The sequence below is a fragment of the Bombus affinis genome, chromosome 9 (genome assembly GCF_024516045.1).
Source record: "Bombus affinis isolate iyBomAffi1 chromosome 9, iyBomAffi1.2, whole genome shotgun sequence".
NCBI lineage: Eukaryota > Metazoa > Arthropoda > Insecta > Hymenoptera > Apidae > Bombus > Bombus affinis.
Window position 1 is genome coordinate 10,397,552 of NC_066352.1, and position 25,899 is coordinate 10,423,450.

At 42.3% G+C, this 25,899-nt stretch overlaps 1 protein-coding gene across 5 annotated transcripts in view; it reads left to right on the top strand.

The window, feature by feature from the left end:
- Positions 1 to 25,899, top strand: part of LOC126920357 (uncharacterized) — a 55,570-nt gene that overhangs the window by 18,709 nt on the left and 10,962 nt on the right. For all 5 annotated transcript variants that reach the window (XM_050730584.1, XM_050730585.1, XM_050730583.1 and 2 more), the window contains exons 4-7: positions 22,201 to 22,350; positions 24,133 to 24,327; positions 25,009 to 25,094; positions 25,690 to 25,886. In XM_050730584.1, the coding sequence (XP_050586541.1) occupies positions 22,201 to 22,350; positions 24,133 to 24,327; positions 25,009 to 25,094; positions 25,690 to 25,886 (628 nt within the window). The remainder of the gene's footprint in view (positions 1 to 22,200; positions 22,351 to 24,132; positions 24,328 to 25,008; positions 25,095 to 25,689; positions 25,887 to 25,899) is intronic.

Sequence of the window (25,899 nt, forward strand, 5' to 3'; positions counted from 1 at the left end):
GTCTGCTCTCTCCACGTGCTCTGGTTCACTCCGTTTCTCGTTTCTTCTCTTCGTCGTACGCCAACTCCTGGCTGCTCCGTCTCGCCTTCCATAACCTGAACCAGTTTCTGGGTACACGTCTCCCTCAGCCGTTCGTTCAGTCGTTCGCTCGATAAAATCTTACAGAAGTTTCAGGGGCATTTGTTTAACCCCTTTCGCGGGACATATTCCTGCTCGATGATATTTGTACGCCAGATAACAAAGGAGATCGAAAGGTTGCTCGCTTAATGACCAACTAACCGAGGCCTGGCGTTGTTCGCTACGGGTTCGAACAATGCAAGAATCTACGGATTGCAGCTTGTAATCGCGGCAATACCGCTTTGAACGGTACGCGCAATCGCGCTCCTTTTCTCTTTGAATTTATTCGGAGGAATTACGAGCTATTCGTATATTCGCGATACTGGTAAATGTAACGACGTAGATCTCGGAAGTCGGAGGTGTTCATTACTAATTTCTTGAAATTTATTAATGTTCAATTTATTTGAGTTAAAAATTCCCCCGTTTAATTCATATTGTCATTTTTGTTTATTATGAAAACGGAGTATTTTTGCCGGCCGATATTGATCGCCGACGGTCCAATATTAAAAGAATTACGAGCGAACGTTATATCCCGAAAGAGAGTCGCACACATTATCCGAAACAGCGTCCAATTTTATTAAAACCATTCGTTACTCCAATCCGGCTAACGACTTCAAATTTTGCGCTTTCATAACAAGCGCAACATTACCAAGAAGGAATTCATCGATTATCATCGATATCAGTGAAATTTACGACGCGGATTAATAGCAAGTCACGAAGATCAAGGGAAGGGTTCTATCCCAGGGAAAATTACCGTAACATATCTCGCCGATTCTCCTTTCGAACAATTCGCAACGTTGCTATCGAATCTGCGTTGCGACTTCCCGTTGAACAATACATCGATTGGTACAGTAGCATTTGTGCAATGTCTGCCCAATAGTTATCAGGCAGATAGTGTAAACGGTAATTTTCCACGTTAGCCATAGAATCTGTTTTAATCGATAAAATTCATTTCGTATTGCTGCAACATCACGATTTCTGTTTTGGACAGAATCATCGTATCGCGGTCGTCGAGTCAATTGCAACGAAATTTCTTTCCTTGCGTTTCTCATTCCTCTGTTACTTCGACGTATTCCTTGAACAAAAATTTTGCAAAGTGACAGTAGAAATGTTTAAAACTACGGTGTAATATATTTTGAGGTTATCGCTTTATTTAAACATTTCTCCGAACACAAAATTTGATTTCTAGTCCAGCATTTATCTCGACCTTTGTAATTGAATTCACTTTGCAAGCAACATTTTTGCTATCGCATTTGCAATATTGAACGAGAACTCGAGACGAAGACGGCCACGAAAATGAATTATTTGCGTGCAAGGCTGCTTTATATTGTTCCTTATTCGGAAAACGCGAACAATTCGAAGCACACAGCTTTTTTGGCCGTACATCAAGCACAGATAAGGGCTGACCACTTATTGCCGAGAAATATATGGCGACCTATTAAGAAGCCAGGTGGTGCCCCGCGATGATTTACCGTGCAGCACGCTGAAAAATACAACGTTCGAACTGATCGCGCGCGTTCCACGCATTTCACGTGAAATTTCTTTCTTATCATTCTATGCGACTCAAGGGAATATACCTTTCGCAAATAGAGCGCGTATCTGGTAACACGAAGAGATTCGAATATGATGAAAAAAATAGATGCAATTCTCAAGAATTCTGTGCAATATGATTTTCAGGATTCTACGATTTAATGATTATTTGTTATTTTACATTTCATCTTATATCAAAGATAATAACAGGGGACAATGTAATTCAGTGATACAAGAAATATTTTTTTCTGGAACTCTTCGACGTTAAATGTATTTTTGTTTCTGTAAATTGTATATAATTCACAGTGCGTAATGTACGGAACTGTTATTAACAAACGCGTACGATATTTGTCAATGACATTTTCCATCTCTCGCAGTGTGTATCATGTTTAATGACGAACGAAACTATTGCGGCAGACAGTGGAACCAGTCGCTCCGAGCCTCTTTCTATCCAACAATTCGATTTATCGTGATTAACGACTCCCTTCGATCTTCCGGATCTATCTAGCCGAATATTTATTGCGCCTGGGATCCTGGCTACAATTAATCGATCGTTTGTAATAGATAATTAATTATCCCATGGGGGTATCACGTGACTTTTTCAGGCTTCCCTTTCATAAACCTACTGTACACGCTGGTTCGTAGATAATTGGTTCCCTCTGGAGAACGATGTAATTTCCCTATGAAAGGGACATGAAGGGACAGAAAAAAAGTAAGCGATAAGACGAGTTGCGAAAGAGTAAATTGTAAAAAACAACGAAATAAGAAGGATTACGTTAGAAATCGATTGCCAAGCAGCAAGAAAGGGGGACCAGGTGCGCTGACGGAAGGATTTCCGAGTAAAATATAGAAAGAGAAGGAAAAAGGACGCGCACGAAGATGCATGATGGCAGACATGTACCAATGAAAAATTTCCATAGCAAAGACTAGCAAGAAGGTGGCAACGAAAGGAAGGAAAAACCTTCAGTTTTATGTAGCAAGGATGTCTTAAGCGTACATGGGAAAAATTGCAATTCCCCAAAACTGCAAGAAACGAGGTGAGCGCAAATAGTTTATGACTGGTTTAAAACCCGATCGATGGATTGTACGAGTTTCGTTGGTTTATCACCGAAGAGTTTTTACTATTATCTCTGCGATCGTATTGTTCACAGCCCGATGCTGTGTTCTTCGACACCAAGAAACAAAGCAATTGTTGCACCAATATCGGAGTTACGTCGGCTTCCATAAACACGGGAGACGGTTACAGGATGGCGCTCGTATCCTTGCTTCCTATTTTATTCGCGTTATATGGATCCCCTACAGTTTTTAGTAATTTTTGTGTTTCTCGTGGAAACTTTTACAGGCTTAATCAAATTTTTTATTTCTTCTTGTATACCGTGGTTACAGTCATTCCTGTCGTGAAACAGAGAACAACATTGCCTTGCAAGACTTCCTCGAACGCTTCTCCCGTTCCCTAATTTTATCCAAGGAATAAACACTCTGAGTTTCATCTCCTTCGAGGCTCCGTTTATTTTTTTATTTGAAACGTTAGGGATTAAGAAAATGAAACTTCAGAACGATGCTTCCGTGTCAAGTAAAAGACACCTGAATGATACTACTTTCCATGGTATTTACATTCGGTTAGCTTTTACATTTTTAGAAATGTACCATGCCTTTTTAAATATTCTCGAATTTCGCAGGAATGAATAAATTGCAAATATAAGCAAACAACCTGAAAATATAAACGAATCAAGGAAATGTAAATAAAAGTGGCAGACGTACTTTAGGATCATCGTATCCTATTGTACACACGCACGTCCATTGGATTACTTTTTTTACGCGTATTTTCGCGTATGAAAACCGGCTTTGTCTGCATAGGATCGTAGAGGATTAATAGCGGTCGCTGATATTCAATCACCGATATTGCTGAAACGTTTTCACGGTTGATACCGAATTTCTAAACGGCGCAGCTGGTCACATCCCGTTACTTGGCCAGCTGGCAGAAATGCCTTGTGCGGAAGGACATACGATGGATTCAGCGGATCGTGCAACGCGCGTCGAATTCTCGTTGCACACTGGTCGAGCTTAATTATTGCGCAGCGAAACTTGCGGCTCGCTTCCACCTGGAAACGCTAATTTATAACGGAGCACACTGCACGTCTCGCCCAGTAAACTTCCGATTGCTTTGAGAATTTCCACCGAGCGAAGATTCACGAAACGTCCATGATACGAAGCTTGTACAAAGACCTTACTATATCTGAAAACATAAACGAAGTTACAAATTCTACAAATTTAATTTATACCCTACTTATGTGACTGGGATTCTAACGCATAAAACAGAGACACAACTTCTATCGTCGACTATCTATTTCTTCTTCGCTTTAACATAATTTGTTTCTATTTTTTTTTTTATTACAATTTCCTTGAACATCACACGGAATTCGTATACACAGAATACCAAATATACCGAATATTATAAACATTAAGAAAGAGCGGGAAAATGCGTTAATCTTGAAACGGATCCTCGGCGCGTTCCCGCAAACGTAGACCGCAGAAACTGCGCAAAGAGCGTTGAAGTCGTAGCGAGGTTGGTAAAGAAATCGGCGGAGAAATTCAAACGCTCGCAGCTACGACTAATTGCCGCACTTGCGGTAGGCTTTACGTCGCGTAATACGGCCCCGTAACTTCTCTCCACGCGACACTCCATGGCACAAGCATGGTATTTCCGTGAGGCTATGCTGTCGGTGAAATGAGCGCCGTGTTCACACTCGCGCGCGCATTCAGGGGCACTACGTACTCAGCAGCTTGCAGCAAACAGCTAAAGTCCCCGCAGTTTCAAGTGGTGTCGTTCTTCAATGGCGTCGATGATGCTGACGGGTGTCGTTGAAAATTCGAGCCGTCTTCCTCTCTACGTGCTTCGAACAATGGCCAGCTTAATGAATCCTTAATTATTCCATCGACGTGGAAACTCGTCTGAAGATGTTTATCGACTCTGCTACGGCTCGATAGTTTAATATTGTGCTTGCTAAATTTGCTTTACGGAGACATTGCGTGGATAAGACTATTCCTACCAAAGAGTCGGCTTACAGAGACGTTTAAGTTAGATAGAGATTAGGTGTCTGTATAGCTATGTAAATTTGAAAGCGTCGAGTGATAAAGTACGAGTAAATTTGTCGCATTCGTCATCTTTCCTATGTTACCATATTCATAAGCGACAGCCTAGAACAAATGCCGCGCTGCAACGAATGTACCTTATAGAAAATTGCGGTGGTGAATAACCGTAGGTTTGAGACTGTTACAGCGAGACGTAATTTAGTATACAAAGACCTGTACTTATCTCGTAACTTCGGCTATACAGTCGCTGCAATGCGAATGCTCCTCCCTCGCATGCTGAATTACGGTTTCGTGAATACCACTCGTTAAATTATTAATATGCGCTCTTGAATTATTTCGTTGGTAATTATTTATTCTAAATTACTGATAAGAAGTGGCATTTCGACGTAGAAGTCGATTGTCAAACAAATGTCGTTAACGAACTCAAAATATCTTCGATATATCCATCTTGTTCTTTCTCAAAGTTCTACCTCAGACGGAATAATCCTCGAAGATATCCTCTTCTGTGAAAAGAATCATTAACAGCCGTCTGCTCTGTCACGGAACAAACGAAGAACGGGGATCATTAGAAGAGCGACACGTTAGGCGAAACGCTCGACAAATATTCGCGGTCCGTTCGTCGACTTCCTTCTGAGTTGAAGAGTGAGTCTGAGTACGGGTCAGTCCTCGATTCCAGATCTCTGTACAAAGATAACGAAGAGTAATCAAGAGTAGCGGGACAAGTGGGCGTACGCGTCTCCCCAACGGTGATACCCATTCCTTGAAAGGTATTTCCATTCGTCGAGTAGCTGCTTTCCATTTAATTATTCCCTCTTAGCCCGATATCTCGTCGTTCGTTGAATCCGTCTGTAAATTAAGTTACCCGTTACGCCCTAGAAAGGAGCTTTAAGAACGAAAAGAAATGAAAGAGGAGGACGGAACAGCGGAAGTTATTCAAACGATACGCTTAATTCGCGTCGAAACAAAAGAAATCTCTGTGTTTGAAATATTTTTTGTTTTTATTAACGACGTATCGTCGCGGAACGCATGCATTAGTCGACGTAATTCGATTCAGACGATATCGATGCTTAAAGCAGGATTACGTTCGTCCGTTGAAGAAAAAGGAACATTTAACGTAATTGGTGATTAGAGGAAAAAGAAGAATTGAAATAAGCTGGATGAGGATCGGAAATAGGAAGAAAAGAAAGATAATACGGAATATTTAGTAATTTAATTCTACGATTCTGTAATTAAGATCGCAAGAAATTTTCTGGGAAATTTTCGAAGTTCCTAAAAGATCTCGAAGTTCTTCGTCCTTCCACAGAAAACCAGTGCTCTGATATAAATCATCAGTCTTTGTCCGAAAAAATGACGATGTTCCGGCGAAAGTAACAACCGGAATTAGCAGCCCGACGTCGCTGGGACTATGTACGATCTCAAGACAAACGGAAACACGAGCCGTTCGTTCAGGAGCGTGTTATTAAAAGTTTACGACTTGTCGTTTCACGGGCTATTTCGTACCATAACTCACGACCTGGCCGAAGCTGGTTCGCACGGTACAAAAGCGAGTCGGTTAGCCTCGTGAGCGAACCACGCCGTTTCTTATTTCATCGTGAATATTTTCGAGCTATGGCATTCCGGGAAAATATTACGGGAATAAATCGGCCACATCTATTGAAACGTTGTCGAGCGAAATTACCGGAAATATTGGATCGTACGTTCCTGTTTAGAACTTACAAGACAAACATCATTGGCCGATCGATCCTTCGTCGACTAAAATCTCGTTATCGACCGATTATCGGTTCGTAATTTCCCGCGAATAAATAGCGACTTGAAATCTCTAAAATTTATTTGACTTATCCTGTTCCCACGATACTACGAAGTACTTCCTTTCGAATGGATAGTTGTACATTTTCCAGGAACCCCATAAAAATCATATAGAACGATACGAAGGTTGCTGATATTTCAGCCTATCTTAGCGAACTCACATACTGAAACGGAAATTCAACTACTTGATGCCTTAACACAGGAAATGGTTTCATGAAAACCACCCAGCGTTTCTCTCCGCACCTATCCAATGTTACTTCTTACTTCAGACATTGCGAAACATCGAATTTCCACGGCGCAGTGGAATGTGCCTACCTCGCTTCAGACCAGATCGATTCGAAAGGCGGCAAATAAATGAATTCGCGTGTTCGTCGTTTGAATGGAAAGCTTTGGGCTCGCGAGCATCGAGGTCGGCTGCTTATTGGATCGATGATAATTTTCAAGGCATTCGATCTGTTCCCTTTGGTGGAGAAACAGTTTTCTTTTCTTCGCGGTGTAACGGGTCGAATAACGGCTCGAATGATAGCGTCAACTCTTCGTGACGTCAATCGTTTTCCACATGGCCTAGCTGGGTAAAATACGCGCGTAGCTTCGCTGGCTTTTCTTCACTCAGACAGACTTCGGGTAATATCCGCGAGCCGTTTACAAAGTAACGTGTTATTTCGGATGCGAAGTCTCGCCTATGTATATGTTCCGCATAAACGTTTATCTATGCGACTAACATATAAGACATATGTATAAAATGGTGAATTGTGTACATTGACTCTTTAGTTAATTTTAGGAGATGAACGCTTGGCTATTTACGTTTTCACGTTCTGCTCAAATAGCGTTACTCAAGCTTGTTATCATCGCGTGTATGTATATTATGAAACGTATGTTACATTTTATCTTTAGGTCAACTTTGCGACCCATTAAGTATTATTATTTTATTTGAAAAGTATTCCGTAATATCGTTGAAATTCGTGTTTCTCAAGGGATGTTGTATCATGCGAAATACTCACAACACGATTGTAAAATAAAATACAAGACCGTGCCATTAAATATTTCTCCTCGTTTCCTTCGTTACGGATCCAATTCCCTGTTCCACCGCGGTACCGTAAAAACCAGAGCAACAGAAATGCAAATCGCGATAGAGAATAAAACGCGTAGAAAACCTCACACGCCAAGATTCGTACATTTGGGAAGCGTTGCTCTGAATCCGAATTCGCCCAAAGCCGCTGCAACGTATCGAAATTCTGGCTGCAGAAAATAGAAGAGAAAAAACGAAGAAACTGGTGAAAGAAGTTCGGAGGCCGCATTTTACAATCCTCCCGTATTCTTTAAGACCCTGTCGCAAAATGAAAAAATGGGTCGCCACCCCTTTATCCACCGCCTCGCCTTCCTGTGTATGGCTGACGTCATCGTTTCTTGTATATTCGACGCTGATACCAGGTAGCGTGTTACCGACATTTCCACGCCAACAAGTTCAATCTCGGTACAATTATGCACGTGTGATATTGAGAGAATTGAAAATATATCGTGGATGGCAATAATTATTTTCAAATCATCGATCGCCGAGATTCATGTCGTGCCATCCCTAAAATCTATGTCTCCTCTCTTTTTCTCTGTTTTCGTTTAACAACGAAAGAACAAATTCGGTTTTCATATCGTGTAACGAAAAACGAAAGGCGACGTTACCAGAAATGGAAAACTCGCTATCTGGAACTTTTGTACTAGACCACCCAGGAGGGATGATGGGACTTTGAAATTTTACAAAGTAGCACGCTTTTACTTCGACGAGACATCGCCCTCCATAAATATCAAATATGCGTTCAGAAAGTCGGCGCCGCATAGTTGACTACTCAACCGCTTATGATGCTAATTTTACCATTTGTAATGCCATTGTATTTCCGCTCCTTTATTCTCCTCTGAAATGTTATCGAAGCAGACACATAATTCATTAAAATTATATTTTTCCTACTAGTAAACCTATCGAAAAAATATTAAATCTTCGCCGACAAACAAGTTCCAGTGACTCGTAATTATCACGGCGCGTCAAGTCCAACGATAGTAGTACATTCCCATCGGACATGTTTCGAGGGGATTTTCGCGAAATACAGCTGGTGAATCTGCAAAATTATTGGATGCTACCGTGAAATGCTCGCATTAGGAACTTTTATTCGAGTTTCCGTGAATTCAAACGATTATGATCGGTGAATAATCGAAACACGGTGAAATATCGCTGGGAACGAGATCAATGGACGAAAGGTATTGCGATTTATCGACGATGGTGAAGGCCATGACGGCCATGATTTCGAATTCTGGTTCAGTCATTATGTGGCGATACGTGAATTTTCTCCTATTATTATTCTTTTTCCGGCGTAATGAGCGGCTGAGATTTTCCCCCGTATATTTTTTTCTCTCTTTAGTAAATTTAGCGCGGACAACGCTAACGATCGTGTCTACTTTGCGGAGAAATCATACAGAAAATTCTTCAATTTGTCAATCGACAGTGAACAGGATCATTGGGTCTTTTTAAGCAGCTTCCATGAACGTGCTCGTTTTTTTTTTTTTATTCCAATAAAACGGGTTTCGGACAAAGCGTGTTCAATGATAGATATTGCTTTATTTTTTTTTTTTAGTTTATGTTTTTTCCATTTTTTTTTTTATTCATTCATTTACCACAGACCATTCCATTTTCTGTAACGATCGGAAACATAAAACTATCCATTCCGCAATCATGATTTCCACGTTTTATAAAATTAGTGACATTTTTCGAATCCGATTAATCAATCATCTAGAAAGATCAAGGATCGAAATGGCTTACAATTAACAGGGAATCGCCAATGTCCCACGACGAGTATTAATTCGACGATATGGTTATCATCGCGTAATGGATCAGATGAAGTCGATAACGCAATTTCATTGATCAACGAAACGCGAGGAATCATCGCGCGCGAACAAGGGCAAGAATATGGCGCACTACGGGCCGGTGTTACTTGGCAAAGTAAATAACGTCGAAGCTCATTAATAACGTGGATCTATCGAAATGTCATTATATGCGTCGCGAACCGTTTCGGTTTGCTCTCTCGTGGCCGGTATTAACACGCGATCGCGAGCACCGTCAGAGGCTTGTCCACTCGTTCGAGTTCGCTGGAACGCTGTAACATTGCACGCTCATTATTCGGTGCGTTTGATTAATTGCACCGTTAATTCATTCACTGCGATGCGCCATAACGGACGAAAGGTAAAACGAGAGGCCGGACGCGATCATTATCCAGGTACCAATCGTACCGTCGAATATTTAGAAGTGGAATTGTGGACCTGTTCGATCTGTTTTTCGTGCTCGATATATTAAGAATTTCGCTTATACGTTAACGCGCGAGATAGATGTCATAACGTTTGGAAAAATTGAACAAAATAACACATTAATCTAAGCTTCGTCGAGAAGGCGAATCGGTATGACAGCGATCATCGGAGAAATAAAGTTCCTATAGTTGAAACGCCAACCTCTGTAAATTGCAGAGTACGTTGTAACGAATACGAGAATTCCATGACTCTGGTCCCATAGCGATTTTCACTCGTGTTGATCGTTCCGTTGGCGGTTTTTCGAGGGCGGACATACGCGGTTGGTTAGAAATAGGATGCAATGTTCGAGCGTGACAAGTAGTCCGGCAAATTACAGCCGCGCTGATGAAATTACACGGAACGCCAAAGTGTGTCTACGTTGGTAGCTTGTAGTTTACGGGGAAGGACAGCTCCGTAATCTCGTACAGAGGAGCTGGCAAATTCATGTGGCACGTAGAATGGAAAATTAGAAAATAGCATTCGTTGTATCGATTTTTAGATGAAGACGAAATTCTATGAAATATTTATCAAATACGCTTAGGAACCTTGAACGTCAATTTCAAGAACCAAAGCCTTTAACCATACTATATGAAGCAGCAAGAGAACGACGGAGGGAATCAAAGGGGGAAATGGTTAGAGCGCATTCGGGTGAGCAATCGGGCGTTGGAGAGGACGGGCCGACAATTTCGAACGGGCGAGCGTGTACCGGTGTCCCGGTTGTTTGTATTAGTAGCGGTGGCGTTGCCTAGAGCGTCGTTTTCCGAAATTACGAGCCGATACCGTTACAATCGGTTGAGCGATGCACCTACCGCGTCACGTCAATCGCTATATATTTTCTGCTAATCGATCGCCGCCACTTCCGACGAAATAGATCACGCGTCTAGGCGCCGGCTACGTACTGGAAATAACGCCAATGAATTCGTCGCGATTTTCGATAAGCCGGATTTTAACAAGCTTTCGAGCTTTCCCCACTTGTCATCCCTGTTGATCGAATATCGCTCAGTTAATCGACCGGTCTGCCCCGAGTCAACGGCAACCACTTGCTGTTCGACTTGCATAATTAACGCATTCACGAAGATCGGCTAATTTAGATCCGGATCAAGTCGAGGATACGATAGAGATCGCCCTCGTGATCATCATATATACGAAATTCGTACCATTGAACCTGCTTGTACCTTGTACCTGCTTGTAAGAGGGAAAAAGCTATTCTTAAACTGAACCATAGGATTTGCGTTTACGCGGTTAAAATTTATTACAAACTATTACAAATGATTAAAGCTATATCTTTGCCAGTTTGCACATTGCTCGTATTCGAATTATTAATTTGCGAATTAAGATTCTAAGTATTAAGTATTAAGAGCAATTTTTTACACAACGAGAATAGCCAAGAGAGACGATTCGCGCGATGAATTTTTGTATGTCGCAGCAAAATTTTATAATGACCCCAGATTCGAGGTAATTAATAGTCACGGTGAACAACGTGGGTCGACCGTTTTGTTTTTCGTTTAATTAGCTTCATTTATTAAGCGAAACGCGTTGCTTGTACAGTGCGAAGCCGCCTTAATTTGTCAACTGCTTGGAACGTTCAATTATGACAATATTACACACGCGAAGATGTATTATTTCCAGTCCAAATTACCGAGTTTTACTGCAGCCCAGCTGTAAAATAATATGAAACATGATAACTTCTCATTTGAAATTGCATAAGCAAATTTCGACAAAGACAAAATTTTATTCAAATGATGAATTCGAATAAAGTACTGCTCTACACACAGTGACGGACAGAAAATAAGTTTACAAAATAAATATAAAAAACAGTATAATATTACACAATGGATTTGTATTTAACATGAGCAATTAATAAATATGATATATATTACAGGATAAACGAGTGTTACCAATACAGTGGAAAAATTTTTGGTGCAAGCATACTTCCTTCGATTCATAGTGCATTAATTTTAAACTATATTTTTAATTTTTCACATTTTCCAAACAACTATTCGTGGTTAATAAAGAAACGTATGTTAATGAAGAAATTCTCGTGTCGATGTAAATCTCTCAGCGCTTCAACATCGAACAACATCCCTCTCTATTTAGAAAACCACACCCTGAAAACCAAGTCCCATGTGACATCGATTTCAAGTAAGGGGAATTCGTGGTCCAGCTGCGAAGAAATTCCAACGTCGAGGAGAGTCGCGACGCATGGCGTCGGACATAGGATTCGGGCTGGCACGAAGCTGGCAAGAATTTCTGCAGGAAAGCGGTAGCATCAGTATTCGCCGAAAGTCGTGGTCACCTCGTACCGTTTACGACTGTGGCAGCTTTTTCCGGCGCACGCGGTGGAAAAGCTTTTAAGCTCCGCTTTAGAAAGGACAGTCCGGTTATCGTACTGCTGCTTGGTCGCTAGCGTACGCGTAAATATATCTATCCCGACACAGGGCAATACCTTCCGCTGCCGTAATATCGGATAACTTGGATGCGCGTGCGAGTTGCTCGCTTCATGCATTTAAACGGGCAATCTAAAAACGTTATTGCGCTTAATAATACCGCTCATTATTAGGTTTGCCCGCATCGTTGCCATTTCACTGACATTCCAGCGGGTGTAAGGGGTTAGAACGTGCCGGAGTTCAGCCTCGATCAACGATTACCGCGTCTGTTCGGTCCTCGCCATGGTTCCGATTGTGCTACAAACTTAATTAAAAGGAAAGCTAACGACCATCGCTGAGAAAATTGCTAGGAAATGACGTTATCTAGTAACATACTTCTCTAGCCGATGTAAATTTTATACCCTTTTTAAGTAATCAGGTGTGGTAGGCTTACAAAATTCAAGTCGTCAACTATGAAAATTGATAAAGGATTAGACTAAAAGCTTTTGTCTCGTAGCTTGTCTATAGCCCGTTCCCTTCTCAGGTAGTCGGTACGGAGAAGTTCTTGGATCAACAAGTAGCTTTAGATAATCTTTTGTAATCCAGAAGATGTAATTAAATTGAATTAGAAATTGCATCTATGTTCCTCAACGTGACGGTAAATTGGCCGTGGCGAGATTAGGATGAATTGGGTAAAAAACAAAAGTGTTATATCGAAATTTAAATCAATTAACACGTGGTAGGTCTTTTTACAATTAGTGGTATTATCAATTTACATTTCGTAACACTTATCGGAAAGATATTTCATCAGGAGTTTTTCTTTACAATACGTTCTGAATTTGTACGCATTCGGCATTTAATTGGTTATGGAGAAATCGAAGTAAAAACTGGAATTCTACCGCGTATTTTCTCAGTACGCAAAGAGAACTCGGTATAATAAAATTTCCGTTAGAACAAAAATGTTGTTCAACAGCTCGGACTACTTCCTCGACCGAGAAACCACGATATTCGGAAAAATTTCGTCGAACATGTACCATGCTCCTCTAAATATTTAAAGTTCTAAAGGTATATAAATCCAACGGTTGAAGTGTGCGTACATTCGCACAAATTTTTCACAACTATGTTACAATAGCCTTTTATTTCTCTCAGGCTGGGAAACGCGCGATGCAAAAAACGGACAGTGAGCGAAACTCCTTTCCGTGAAATCGTTTACTTCCACGTACGTGAAATTCGTTGAAATCCAGTAAGGAAAGCAATATTTAGTTTGTAAGTGATATGCAGTTTGTAGTATTAAATTTATTGTTTACCGATGTAGTCGGAGCCACATTGTAAATAAAATTAATGCCTGTTCTGGAGCCGATATATCTAGCGAATGGAAGGAAAAGCTCGCCAAATGTCAAAGTGAATCATTCGTGCCCAAGGACGATGGTGAGAATCCTTGAAGACTGGTCGATGGATATTGAAAATATTTCATCGGAAACGCCATTCGACGATAGGGCGAAAATAAATTTTCGAATTCTCTCAGAGTAGTTCGACGTTTAGGCCAAAGGATAAGGAACATTTGAAATCGACAAATAAATGGCATAAAAAGGTCTTCATCGTCGGGCGGCAGACTATTCCTAGCCTCCATTCCTTCGCATTGTTCCGGAATATCGATAGAAAAACGAGCAACGGACCGTCAACTTCTTTCGTGCGTCGCTTCATTATGCATGCAATTCTCATTATTCGTCGAATAAACGTTAATCGTCCGCATCGTTAGGGAAACGTCAGTGTCTTTTTGCATCTGTGGCGCTCGCGCGTCTAGATTTGTTTCTCTCTCTCTCTCTGTCTCTCTCTGTCCCTGTCTCTCTCTCTCTCTCTCTCTCAGATTCGCGAAAAAAGAAAGGGGCGGCCTTGTTTGCTTGTTACTTTTCGCCTGTGACGTTGACGTCGAGACGCTTGAAAACAATAACTCTGCAACCTGGAAATTGAGGATTGCACCGAAACGAGGAGACGAAAGGGATGAAGCACCGCGCACGGATCACCTCCACTTTGTCGCAGTTTTTCAAAGTGGAGACGTCGCCAGGTGCGACAGGGGTGAAGGGAGAGTTGGAACTGACATTTCGAGCATTATTGCCTAGCATCCTGTCATCTTCGCACCTTTAGTTTTCTATAATAGCTGTAGCAACCGTACCAGAAAGAAGCGCGCGATATTTCGAGGATAAATCCTAACGCCTGGACTTTAAACTTTCCAGGATAATCCGAAAACCACCCCTAAGAAACCTTTGAACTTCGAACTTTCGGATCCTCTGCTTAAGCTCCACTCTTCCGAGATTCCGGTATGTTGTTTTCTCCTTTCTTGGTTTTCCGTCTTAAAAGAGGGACTCCAAAGTAAATGTTTAGATGGTGACGGATCCTCTCGTCTGCCTGGTGAGTTTATCACCAGGAAACTGATAAACGGATCTGTTTATGGACAGCCGAGCGACGCTGGAGGAGCGACGCGTCGCTTTATCTGGCCGAGACGCTTCGCGAAATACATCGGGATACGTGTACCATGGATTGAATAGCGTCGACCAGGATAATGGAAGGCTTTGCCGGACCATGTATCTACACCGCAACGTTCGTATCGAACATTCGGATCTCTCACGGTTCTGTTTTCTTGCCGTTCGGCTCGAAGATAAGAAAGAAAGGAGAGGAAAGTACTAGACGGTTGCGTCAATTCTCCGCTTCCTTCTTTTTCGACTTTACTGAGATCTTCAATGCGAATCGATTTACAACAGTGGTCTTTACGTCTAACCTAGAAGCCCTAGAATTTGCTAAACACTAACGGAGATAGATAGCCAGTTATTCGTACTTTGCCTCTTGTTTGTATTTAATCCTCGTGATATCGAATTTCCACAATTTTTAATACGAGCTTCTGTCAATCGAATTTCTTCGGACGTATACGAAATCACGGCCGATTTCATCTCCTTTCGCGCCAAAGCGAGGAAAAGCGCTGAAATACTCTAGTCGCATCCCGTCTCGCTCAATATATTTTCACGATGAAGCGAATACGTGGGTCAACCAGGGCATATCTACTCGAAACGGGGCAACGTCTGTTTCTGGCGTGGCAAGGCACAGGCTCCCATGGAATCGGTAGTTACTCGAAGGTGCATACGGATCTGTATAAAAGATGCACAGCATCCGGTCGACTCGTATGCGAAGTCGAATAACGACGGATTTCCAGAAGCTCCAAAGTGAATGGTCGAGAAACCTTCAAAGGAGTCATAATTCTTTGAGATGAAAATGCGGACGACGAATGTAATACGACGGTTGCGCTCGTACAGAGCCGTCTGTAGCATCCCTCTCTACGGTGCAGTAGAAGGGTACAGTGGAAGAAGAAGAAGAAGAAGAAAAAAAAGGAACGCATCTTGGAGAGAATTCTTTTTACCTCTGACGTTGCTCGCCTTCTGGACCGTGGAGAACGTAACCTTATTACGCGTCCGGACCGTCTTTTGCAATTGAAACACAGCTCGCTTGTGTTTCACAATGCGTCCACGATGCTCAAGTAGCGTCTGAAGACATTTGTTTCCCCGACCAGAGGTTGACACAATGGGTAGCATACTCGTTTGCGGCCGAGAATGTCCCCGGATCGAATCCCCTGTTGGGGCTTTTGAATCTGTTTTTCGTATGAGAATGTAAATTTACCTCGGTACAAACTCGCGCGCCATAGTGTACGAATTAGATGAGAGAATGAGTGGCAGAAGTAGAGAAAATATTTTTAGTACGGTATAGTAGAATCGCAGGGGACAAATTCTTTTCCTCCTCTAAAGGGGAGGATAAAAAATTCAATAACGCAATAATGTAGTTAACACCCACTATGCTTCAAGTAGTATGATCATTTGATGGAACAACGCCATGCTCCGATGTAGAAATGGGACTACAGCAGAGTGTGTATACTGGCATCTAACTTTACTCGACATTACCACCCTTAAAACTCAGAAGTACCGCGGCACGGTGGAACTTTGTAGTCCCATAACCATAATATTACTCAAGCACACACTACTATGATACAGTTATAGCGTTGAGCCGTTTCATGCTCGATTAACGTTCCCCTGTTACGTCCGTGAACTTGCTTAGGTAACAAGCAACGAACCGCGAGAGTTTCTCCACACAGGGGTGACTGATAGGGGGGTTGGGAACGCAGGTCCCGTTGTGTTACCCCATTTTGCAGCAATTGTTCGACCATATTCTTCGTTCTTCTGGATTTTCACGGCACGGTTGGCCGTAAAAAGCGGACGACATGAGTTTGCACTTTGTCTACTTCGAACGACCCAATGATCGGAGAAAGCTCGCGAAAGTAGCTGTTGCTTGGCAAAACGTGACAACTATAAATTCATATCGAAACAGAATGTTCGAAACGCGTATACTTAACCAACTCTCCTTCTCCGAATCGATCTCTTCGTGAAAAAGATAAGAGGGACGAACGAAGAAATTTTGGAGGATCGACAACAACAACAACTGAAGAGTAGTAATTAAAAAGCTTAAAGTATCGCAGAGATAATTGTAAAAAAAAAAAAAAAAACTGTATCGGTCTATGCAGTGACGTACTAGATACGTTCGCAATTTACTTGTACTACTTAAACACCATGCCAGTAGTACGAGTCAATAATGTACACCGCACACAGCTTTAAACGATTTTGTACGGCAGTTTCCAGCCACCGCAAAACCTCGGAATCGTTTTACATCGAAACGGCAAGGATGCAAAAAAGGACGAGATCTCGGAAAAACGACAATGTTGTTTTTCGAGTCGTTCCCACGAGCTAACGTTAATCCGTGTTTTACAATTACCGTTCAGCGCATCGCTGGCGCATCTGGGTACCGCCGATCTAATTAGTTAATTAGCTCGTTTATATTTTTCAATACACGTCGAACGGATACACGCATAGCGAGGCGACCAATAAAACGGGCGCGTGAAAATAACCCAGCCTCATCATGTACCCTGTCTTCCCTTGGGCGTAAAGTTAATCCATTAACTGAACAAGCCTCTATAACGAGGTCTTTTGACCTGTCAAAATCGCCCGTTTTCCATGCAAATGAGCACCGCGCCTGCCTAGGATACCTTTAAGTATAAATTTGTAACGGTAAAAGGTATTTGCGTACACTTGCATATTAAATTTTTTCGTTATTTTTTTCTCGCTACCCTTTGCGATCTCCTCTTGTAAGAAATTTACGAAACGCCAGTATAAATGGTTACAACAATGTTTCAACATTATCGTTTAATTCACAACCTCCTTTTTGTACATCATTGTCGAAGCTACTCGAGAGAAAAGAAAAGGGTTTCATACTCGGAGAAACATATCTATCGCGAATGCTATGTCGTTTTATCGTGATTCAAATGGAATTTATTTCGTAGTGTGGTATGCAGAAAACAACTCTCAAGGGTTTTCTGTAAATCCCATTCTACTATTGTGGAAATTCTGTATTGTATCCTTGACGTCGTCCTTACGAATAAGTAGATTAATTTCCGCGATCGTTTTCAACTAGAAATTCGCGAAATACTTTTTTTAAGGCGTTCCCCTATACAGGAGCATTTTCTTTGTTAGGCTTCAGTAAGCTGTACCAGTTGAAAGTTACATCAGTCGTTTCAGAACCAAATTGTTTCCAATTATTTACCAGACTTGCTATAACTATCGGTGCCCTGTAAAGTTCACTCTACAGTCATTCCTCCGATTCAAAGAATCGATATCTACCCTCGAAGAAATTCTTGCTACTTGCAGGTGTAATCGGGGGTAGCAATATCATTCACGCTTTCCAATACCGTTGTCAGATGAAGAGCGCGAGCTCGCATTATTCATCCTAGAAATCAATTTGATGATATTGATAGAGGGATGTCTGTCGAATCCTACGAAAATACGATGCGTACCGACATCTAGTCGAGGGCGTAGCAACCCCCGTCGAGGAAAGTTTCGCGATCTGACCACGAGGTGGCGAAGCGTGCTCGTTTGCCACCCCCTCCAGATATTGTTTCGGTCTGTCAAAAGCCACCCTCGAATCGTTTCTGTCTGCACGAAACGGCGATGTTGGTAGATGTCGTCGACCTCGAACCAGACACGAGATTCGTTGCGTTTCGAGGCCGTCGGCAATTACAGGGCTGGATTAAAGCGGGGCGGCACCCGTAAATTCAACGGAGCTGTAACTCGTCGCCTGGCGGCGGCCATAAAAAGAAATCGGCCGTACGGGGGTTGAGTTACGAGGGCATCGACGCCCGAACGCTATACGGGACGGCCATAAATATTTATCCGACGCCGGTCAGGAACGACGGGGCCGCGGGTCCGATAAAAATGATTACGTCGCGGTAAAAACCACCCCCGAGCCAGTTCGCTGATATCGTAAAGGGGTTCGCTCGTAAATCGAACGTTGATTTGTTTTATGTATAAACGCCGTAGACTTGTTCCAGTTAGTGGTATTATACCTGTAAATTATTCCGATGATGCGCAATGATCGTCGATTACGGAGGAACTCAACGATGGTCAGTGACGGTACACTGCCATTCGATAAGAAGTACATTCACAGATTGTAATTTCATGAGCTCTGTCACGGTTGTTTCAAAGTCCTTTGCTGATATTCTATCGAACGTTACAAAAGTTGCTTACTTTGGTCCGAAACAAAGAACCGCCAGTATCGTAAGAGGATCTAGAAAATATTCGTGTTTCAGAGAAAGTCAGTAAAGCTGATCGAGCAACGCCTAGTTCTCCGGTACGTGGTATTTTCATTACGTCGTTCGATATCAGAAAAATTGGACCAGTCGACACTGTCGTCGCAAATATTGTAACATTATCGTTGACTGGCCAAGTTTAATAATAATATGTTCGGTGCACACAGTACAGGTTGCATTATATCGTCGCAGCGTAAAGTGCACCACATGATATCTTTTTACTTGCCGCACCATCGACCCCGTTGCTCCTTTTATTAGGACATAGATTCGCGTCAATTGATTTATAGCGACCGCTTCGATTTCCAAGCGCGCACATCCACCGACCGAAGATGAACATATCCCCAGGCGTGATCCGTTATACGTCAATTTCATGTACAGCCCAACGATTCACCTTTTAATTTTTATGGAAATTTCCTAACCACAGTTTCATTCGTGAGTGGAATTCAGCCTGCTTGACCGAGGGCTCGTTCATTTTCTACGATTCTTTGCACGTGCATTGAAGCTTTAAGAATGCGTCGTCTAAGACAAACCTGTTTCGATAGTGGTCATTTAGTTCACAAAGATTCGTTTGCACATTTTCACGCCTATAATTTTGCTCGATGAACGATGCAGTATCGATTGTAAATGGGACGCTCCGATATCGTACACGGGCCTTCTTTTAACGCCATTGTACGGGTATATCTGAAGGCAAAGACGACAAAAAATAGGTCGATACGATCTTATGGAAGTAGCCATACGGGGCATTTATTATTGCACGAGTGGTTTTCATATGATGGCATCGACCTATTTTCCGTCACCTTTTTACTCCTTGGTGAGATGGCCTCGGTGAAAATGCGCCCCGCACGGTCCGCTGAATCAATGGATTCTTTGCGGAAGTAACGCGCACTAGCGCCGCGATAATTTCGATATTCCTATTGTTCGTGCTCCCTCTCCGCTCTTCTGCTCGTTTGCTCGACGATTCTGCGCCGTAAACGAGGGTGGTATATGCGTGTTCACCGAAAACGAAGTTGGCCGAAAGAATCTCGCGGAGGATAGAATGCCCGAATTTTTTCGACTCATAACGTGCTCGTTCACGAGGATTCTTTTGCGACACAATAACCAACAGGGTCGGTGCTTACAACCAGGCAAAAACGATGGCCTCTGAAATTTTATTCAATTGGTCTACGGTACACCGAACATGCCGCGAACCAGAATGCAACAAAAACGCGATGGTTTTTGTATTACACGGGCTGACTCAGAGATAACAATGGGCTTGTATATTTTTTTAATACCACTCGCGTAAGACTAGGTCTTGCGTATTAATTATTTCTAACGAGGGTGAACAAACGAGATATGAAAGTAATAAATTAAATCCCTGTAATACGGGAATAATTATTCTACTCTTCCGTCCATTATTATTTCGTCGGAAAGATATATCACCGAAGGCAGCAATTTTCCAAGTTCGTTTCCTTGAATACCGAGCTGCTGGAACTCGTATAACAATACAAATAATTATGACGTGACCCGTAAAGTTAGTCGTGGGGGAAAAATCTCGTATAAACGTGTCGTTTCAGCCCTCGGGGCAGGTTGAGCGGATTCAATTTGCGGCCTCGAAGAGCACGATACGTTGTTGACAGTCCATAAACGCGTTAACAGCTCGTCAGCTCGTTGCTGATCATCCCCATCCGCTTTCTTGCTCCATCCGTTTCTTGCCCGTTTGCTCGCCATATTTTTCCCGCTACTGTCGGGAGTTTCGGTTAGCTGCCAGGAAAGATATACAACGGTATACGCATTAGCGTAACAAATTCGGTCACCATCGCGATATATTGTACGAGGGATTACCAATATCTGCTTCCGGGGATGGTACCTAATAAAGCACAATTTTCTCCTACCTGCTTTGTAAACGAACTTAAAAAAAGATTGGACACGTGCACAACCACCGCCATCGTTTCTTCTCCTCGTAAGGAAAAAAAAAAGTGACACGGAAGTTCCGTGTCTTCCGACGGAAATTACGGAAGCAGCGATTTCTGCCCGCTTTCGAAAGAACGTTTATCTGTGGAAAGCGGATGAGGTTAGAGCGGATACGGTAAGAGTTGCTGTTGATGCGGGTTTACAGAGGAAACTTACCTTCGCTCGCCAGTCGTACTATAATTGTTCGCCGAGCGATGTGTTGGTAAAGCGAACAGGAGACGAAAGTAAAGTATATTTACTTTCAAAGACAATTAATCTTCGGGTTTCAAGGAGACGCGTATGATTTAATTCCGGCTGGATTGGAGCGGTGTTCAAATGTCAGCGCGAAGTTGGTCGCGCGACGGAAACTGAAATCGTGTAAAACAGATTCCCCGATAAATCTCGACCGCTCGTAAAGGTGGGTTGGGGAGGGCGGTCGAGCCAGTGTTCGTTCTGGTCTAATTTGTGGATCGTTCGCTAAAAGGAAACTACGTCGTCTACAGGATGGGGGAGAAGAATTTATAGATACCCTAATACCGAAAACTCAGAGTGAATAGTTCACGAACAGGCTCGACCAGGGGGTGAGATGTGATAAATTTTGGAACTGACCCGACTCATGCGTGTACCATCGTCAGGCAAACTCCGTTGATAATTTTTCGAGCGATGTAAATCAAGAAAACTCTCGCATGAAAAAGTATACAATCGGTAGGGACACGCCCTTGTAACAATCGTAATTTACGCGGGACAGCGTTATCAATAAGCGACACGGATCATCTTATTCGTTGTTTATTCCACGCGATCGTAGTTCTTTCTTCCTTTCGCTAAATTTCGTTGTTTTTTTTTTCCTTGATACCCGAGAAAAATTATTGCGACGTTGAGGAAAATTTCCTGAATTATTCGATCGATTTCTTCGAATACGCGTAGCGTGGATAAAAAATTATCAATCTACGCTTTATTCTGTTCCCGAGTGAACTAATTTATGATATGAATTTATGATACGATCCGCCTGGTTATTCAATCGTACCTGCATCTTTGGCCAACGCATAAAAATTTATTTCTACATTAATCCGTCATTCGCGTACAGCATTCGCTTTATACAATATCGATGGATCAATTAACGTTGCGCTTTTGTATATTCCGCTTACGGACGATATCGTTTTTCCATCGTAATTACCAGCTAAATGCATTACTATGCTTGGCCAGAAAGTATTTCCAAATGTATTTTGCATTATAATGTCGCTTGATTTATTTGACGCCTTTATGAAACATTGTAAAATAAGTACGGTAACTAAAAGAGCACAGCAAACGTTCATCTTCCTCCTCCGACATTAATACCCTACATCCTTTTGTTTTCAGGTCAGAAGACTCTGCGGAAGTATCCCGTGATGGTGTTCATTCACGGAGAGAGCTTTGAATGGAATAGCGGCAACCTCTACGACGGTACTATATTGGCATCTTATGGTAACATCGTCTTTGTCACTATCAACTTTCGCCTAGGCATTCTAGGTAAGTTATGCAGACTTAATGCTTAGAGTTGGACTAACCTATTTACCTATGTAATTCACTATCTTTTTACGAATTCAGTTCTTTGAAAATATAACACGTATGTAAGAAAATGTCGAAGCTGTAACCTTCCTTGTAAGTTACCTTAGATGAATCATATTTCTGCGGTACGGTCTTTATATAGTACGATTATACTACTTACTCGTTGCAAGTAGTACGAGTCAAGTATTCCCGCGTTGCTGTGTTTTCACGATGGATTCATCTGAAAGGCAGATGAGATCAGAAGATACTGGGCGGAAATAGGAGGCGTGGGTCATATCAAATCGAATTCGATCGTTCTGGATATGGAACGTCTGAGAGAACTATGCGAGAAAGTCCCGCGCCATCGCATCGTCTTGATACGAATTTATGAAATCTTGCCGAGCGCCGCCAACGGCAACGTTGCATGAAATCAGGAATTCTGCTTCATTAACGTTTGTGCTTCGCTACGCCAGCGGCTTTTTGATCTTCGACCAATTCCTTTTTATTTCTACCTTCTTCCCGTGCGACTGTCTATCGATCCGTCATCGCATACCGGGACAACCGCCATCGTCTCCTGATATCTTTTGCAATCCGTCCGCTCGTATAAACAACGTAAAGCTGACTCGCTCTTCGAACCCGAGGTACTCGAACTTTTTATACTCCCTGCGAATTTTTATATCGCTTTTTATGTTCGAAAAATTACGATATACGAAAATCGCTACTAACGATTCAATCGTTTAATCTGTAACTTCTAATAGTTAAATATCTGTTATTGTACAAATGGTTCAAATTTGTTGCTCGACGAAGATCTATCTGTTTTCGATAAAAATAAGGAATTCGTTGTACGGAAGCAAGAAGTCGCGAAGGTGAAACGAATGGCGGGTATAAAAGTTTCGAGATCATTTTCAAGGGAGAAAAAACAATTTTTCTCTTAGAAAAGAACGAGACAAAAGCGGCCCTTTTGCCCCCGAAACTTCCATCGATCGTCGCCGTTTTTCCCGTGGTCTGCTCTATTTTTTTCCAACCCCTTCCGGCCTTACCGGCTGCAGCTGGGTATTCGCAACGAGGAGCTTCCGCCTATCCTTTGCCCTAAAATGATAACGCAACCTCCGCGTGCGCATTGCAAATGGATGGACGTCGGTGGCGCGAGCTGCGCCGCCACATCCGACAAGTGGGATGAGAGTTAAAGCGTGGAAGGGGCAAAGGAAAGGGGGGAAAAAAAGTAGAAGGGAGGAAAAAACGAAGAAGCAGCCGCGAAACCATAATCATAAATTAGGTTAAAGTGCTGGGAAGGCGCTTAGTTAACTTCAGCCTCTTCCCGTTGGTCCGTAGTCGGCTACAGTTGGCTCGCGAGAGGTACGGATAACTTCAACCTTTTGCAAAACAACGGGGGAAAAATATGGATAACGAGCAGGCTCGCGTGAACAAAAAGAAAGAGCACGTTGTGCCAACCAGTTTTACGTCCCGGGTTGATGTCTTGGTGCAGGCTGTAGGCCTTGTAGAGTAAAAGCTGGCTTTTCTCTTTTCTCGCCTGGATAAAAATTATTCGTTGTGTAAAAGAAGCGTACGTAAGATCTTTTTTGTTGTTGAAATTACAAGATCGATTACGGTGAATCGTTCGACATTAAAGATCGATGGGCTACGATTGCACGCGAAACATTTTCTGTCTTAAAGAATATACGGAAGAATCATAAAGTTCAGTAAGTCCGATATTAGGGAAAATGATTGTATGTTATTCGTTCGACTGTGAACACTTGGTTGCAGGTTTCTTGAGACCCGGGATCAGGGACGATACGACGAGCAATTTCGGGTTGCTGGATCAAATAGCGGCGCTGCTTTGGCTGCGAGAGAACATCGCTGATTTTGGTGGCGATCCGAACAGCATTACGCTCGTCGGCCACGGTACTGGCGCCATTTTTGCTAACCTACTCCTTATCAGCCCGGTGGCTAATAAGAAAGGTAACGGTTACTGCGATGTCGCGTGTTTGCGACTTTTGCGATGCCTGAATATTAAGGGAATACTTTCGCGGAAAGAACACGTAACCTCCATTTTCGTGAAATCGATAAGACCGTCGTGCACAGGCTTCGATTTTAGAAATGCAAACTTTAAGTATCGCTTTTAGGAGTCGATCGAACCAACCAAGTTCGTGACGAACCTAAGGAAAAGATGTAATTTCTTATGAAATTGGCCAGATTATTTTGAAAACATAATTTCTTACAAGGATACGACTAGTTCAAGGAAATGAAACGCTCGTTCGACTAAAAATCGACGTTTCGACGCGCGCGAATCTCACAAGTGAAACAAACGTTTATGGTCAAACGTTTCGATCTCTTCTTTTGGATATCATTAAAAATTGCGACGGAATGGTGATTCTGGAAGTTTGTATTTTGCTCGAAGGCTCGTGCCTTTCTTTTTAAAGTCGCCGATGGAAAGAACAACCCTTGTAAACAAGAAATGGCAGGAGAAAATGGAGACTACGATCATTTTTCAACGGCAATATAAGCCGGGGGGAATAGTACCGTGATGTTCGATCGATAATTATACTATAGAATGAAAAACTTAACATTTCACGCGTACAAGTAGCTACTGGCTTGATCTCAAGAGAGTTGGATCATTAATCGTCTTTCCATCTTTCGCAGGTCTCTTCAAACGGGCTATATTGATGTCCGGATCAGCATTAAGCGCTGATGCTATCGGAAAAGCACCCCTACAAATCACCAAACAGGTAGATTCATTAATCTTGATGATACGCAAAATGAAAGCCGATGTATCAACAATTTTCTGCTCGTAATTTCTTTCTATTAAGATACGATGTATTTATTTGGATATTTATTTAACTGTTACCAACAACACGTTATATCTCTTGAACCTAATTCGTATGACTTGTATATGCACGATAGCTATTCAAACGTTTCTGGTATCTTATCAGGAAAAATTTGTATCTTAGTTTAGCCGAAAGGCTATTCGGCGTAAAATTTTAACTGTCGAAAGTTAAGTGCGAAAAGTGAAAGTATGACAGTACTCTGTGCACGGACCTACATTTGACTCGTGGCGAAAGGAACGTTCGAATTCGTACCTGACATCTTGTCGACAGAAGATCGATATCGTGTTCCCTGCTAGGGGCAAACGAGTCGTGTTCCATACATGTACGATCGCCCCGTTTCTACTCGAAAATAGAAGGATGCAAGGTGGCGGTTGCGATTGGAACCAACAAAGAAGGAAATATCGTTTTTCATCATCGCGACGTGCAGCTACGATTCTAGCAGACAGAGGGAACGTTCATTGCGAGTCGTTGAGAGATGGCTCGAATGATTTTTCAGGTGGCGCACGCCCTCAATTGTCCCACCACCACCGACAATGACCTGGCGTTGTGTTTACGCAGCCAAGACGTAAGCACATTGCTGAACGTGAAAATCCACAAGCCGAATTACGTTCCAGCATTCGCGCCGCTGATCGACAACGTGGTTATCCCGGACAAGCCTTTGAATTTGATGAAAAATTCTGAACTATTTGGCAGGTAGGATATTCCA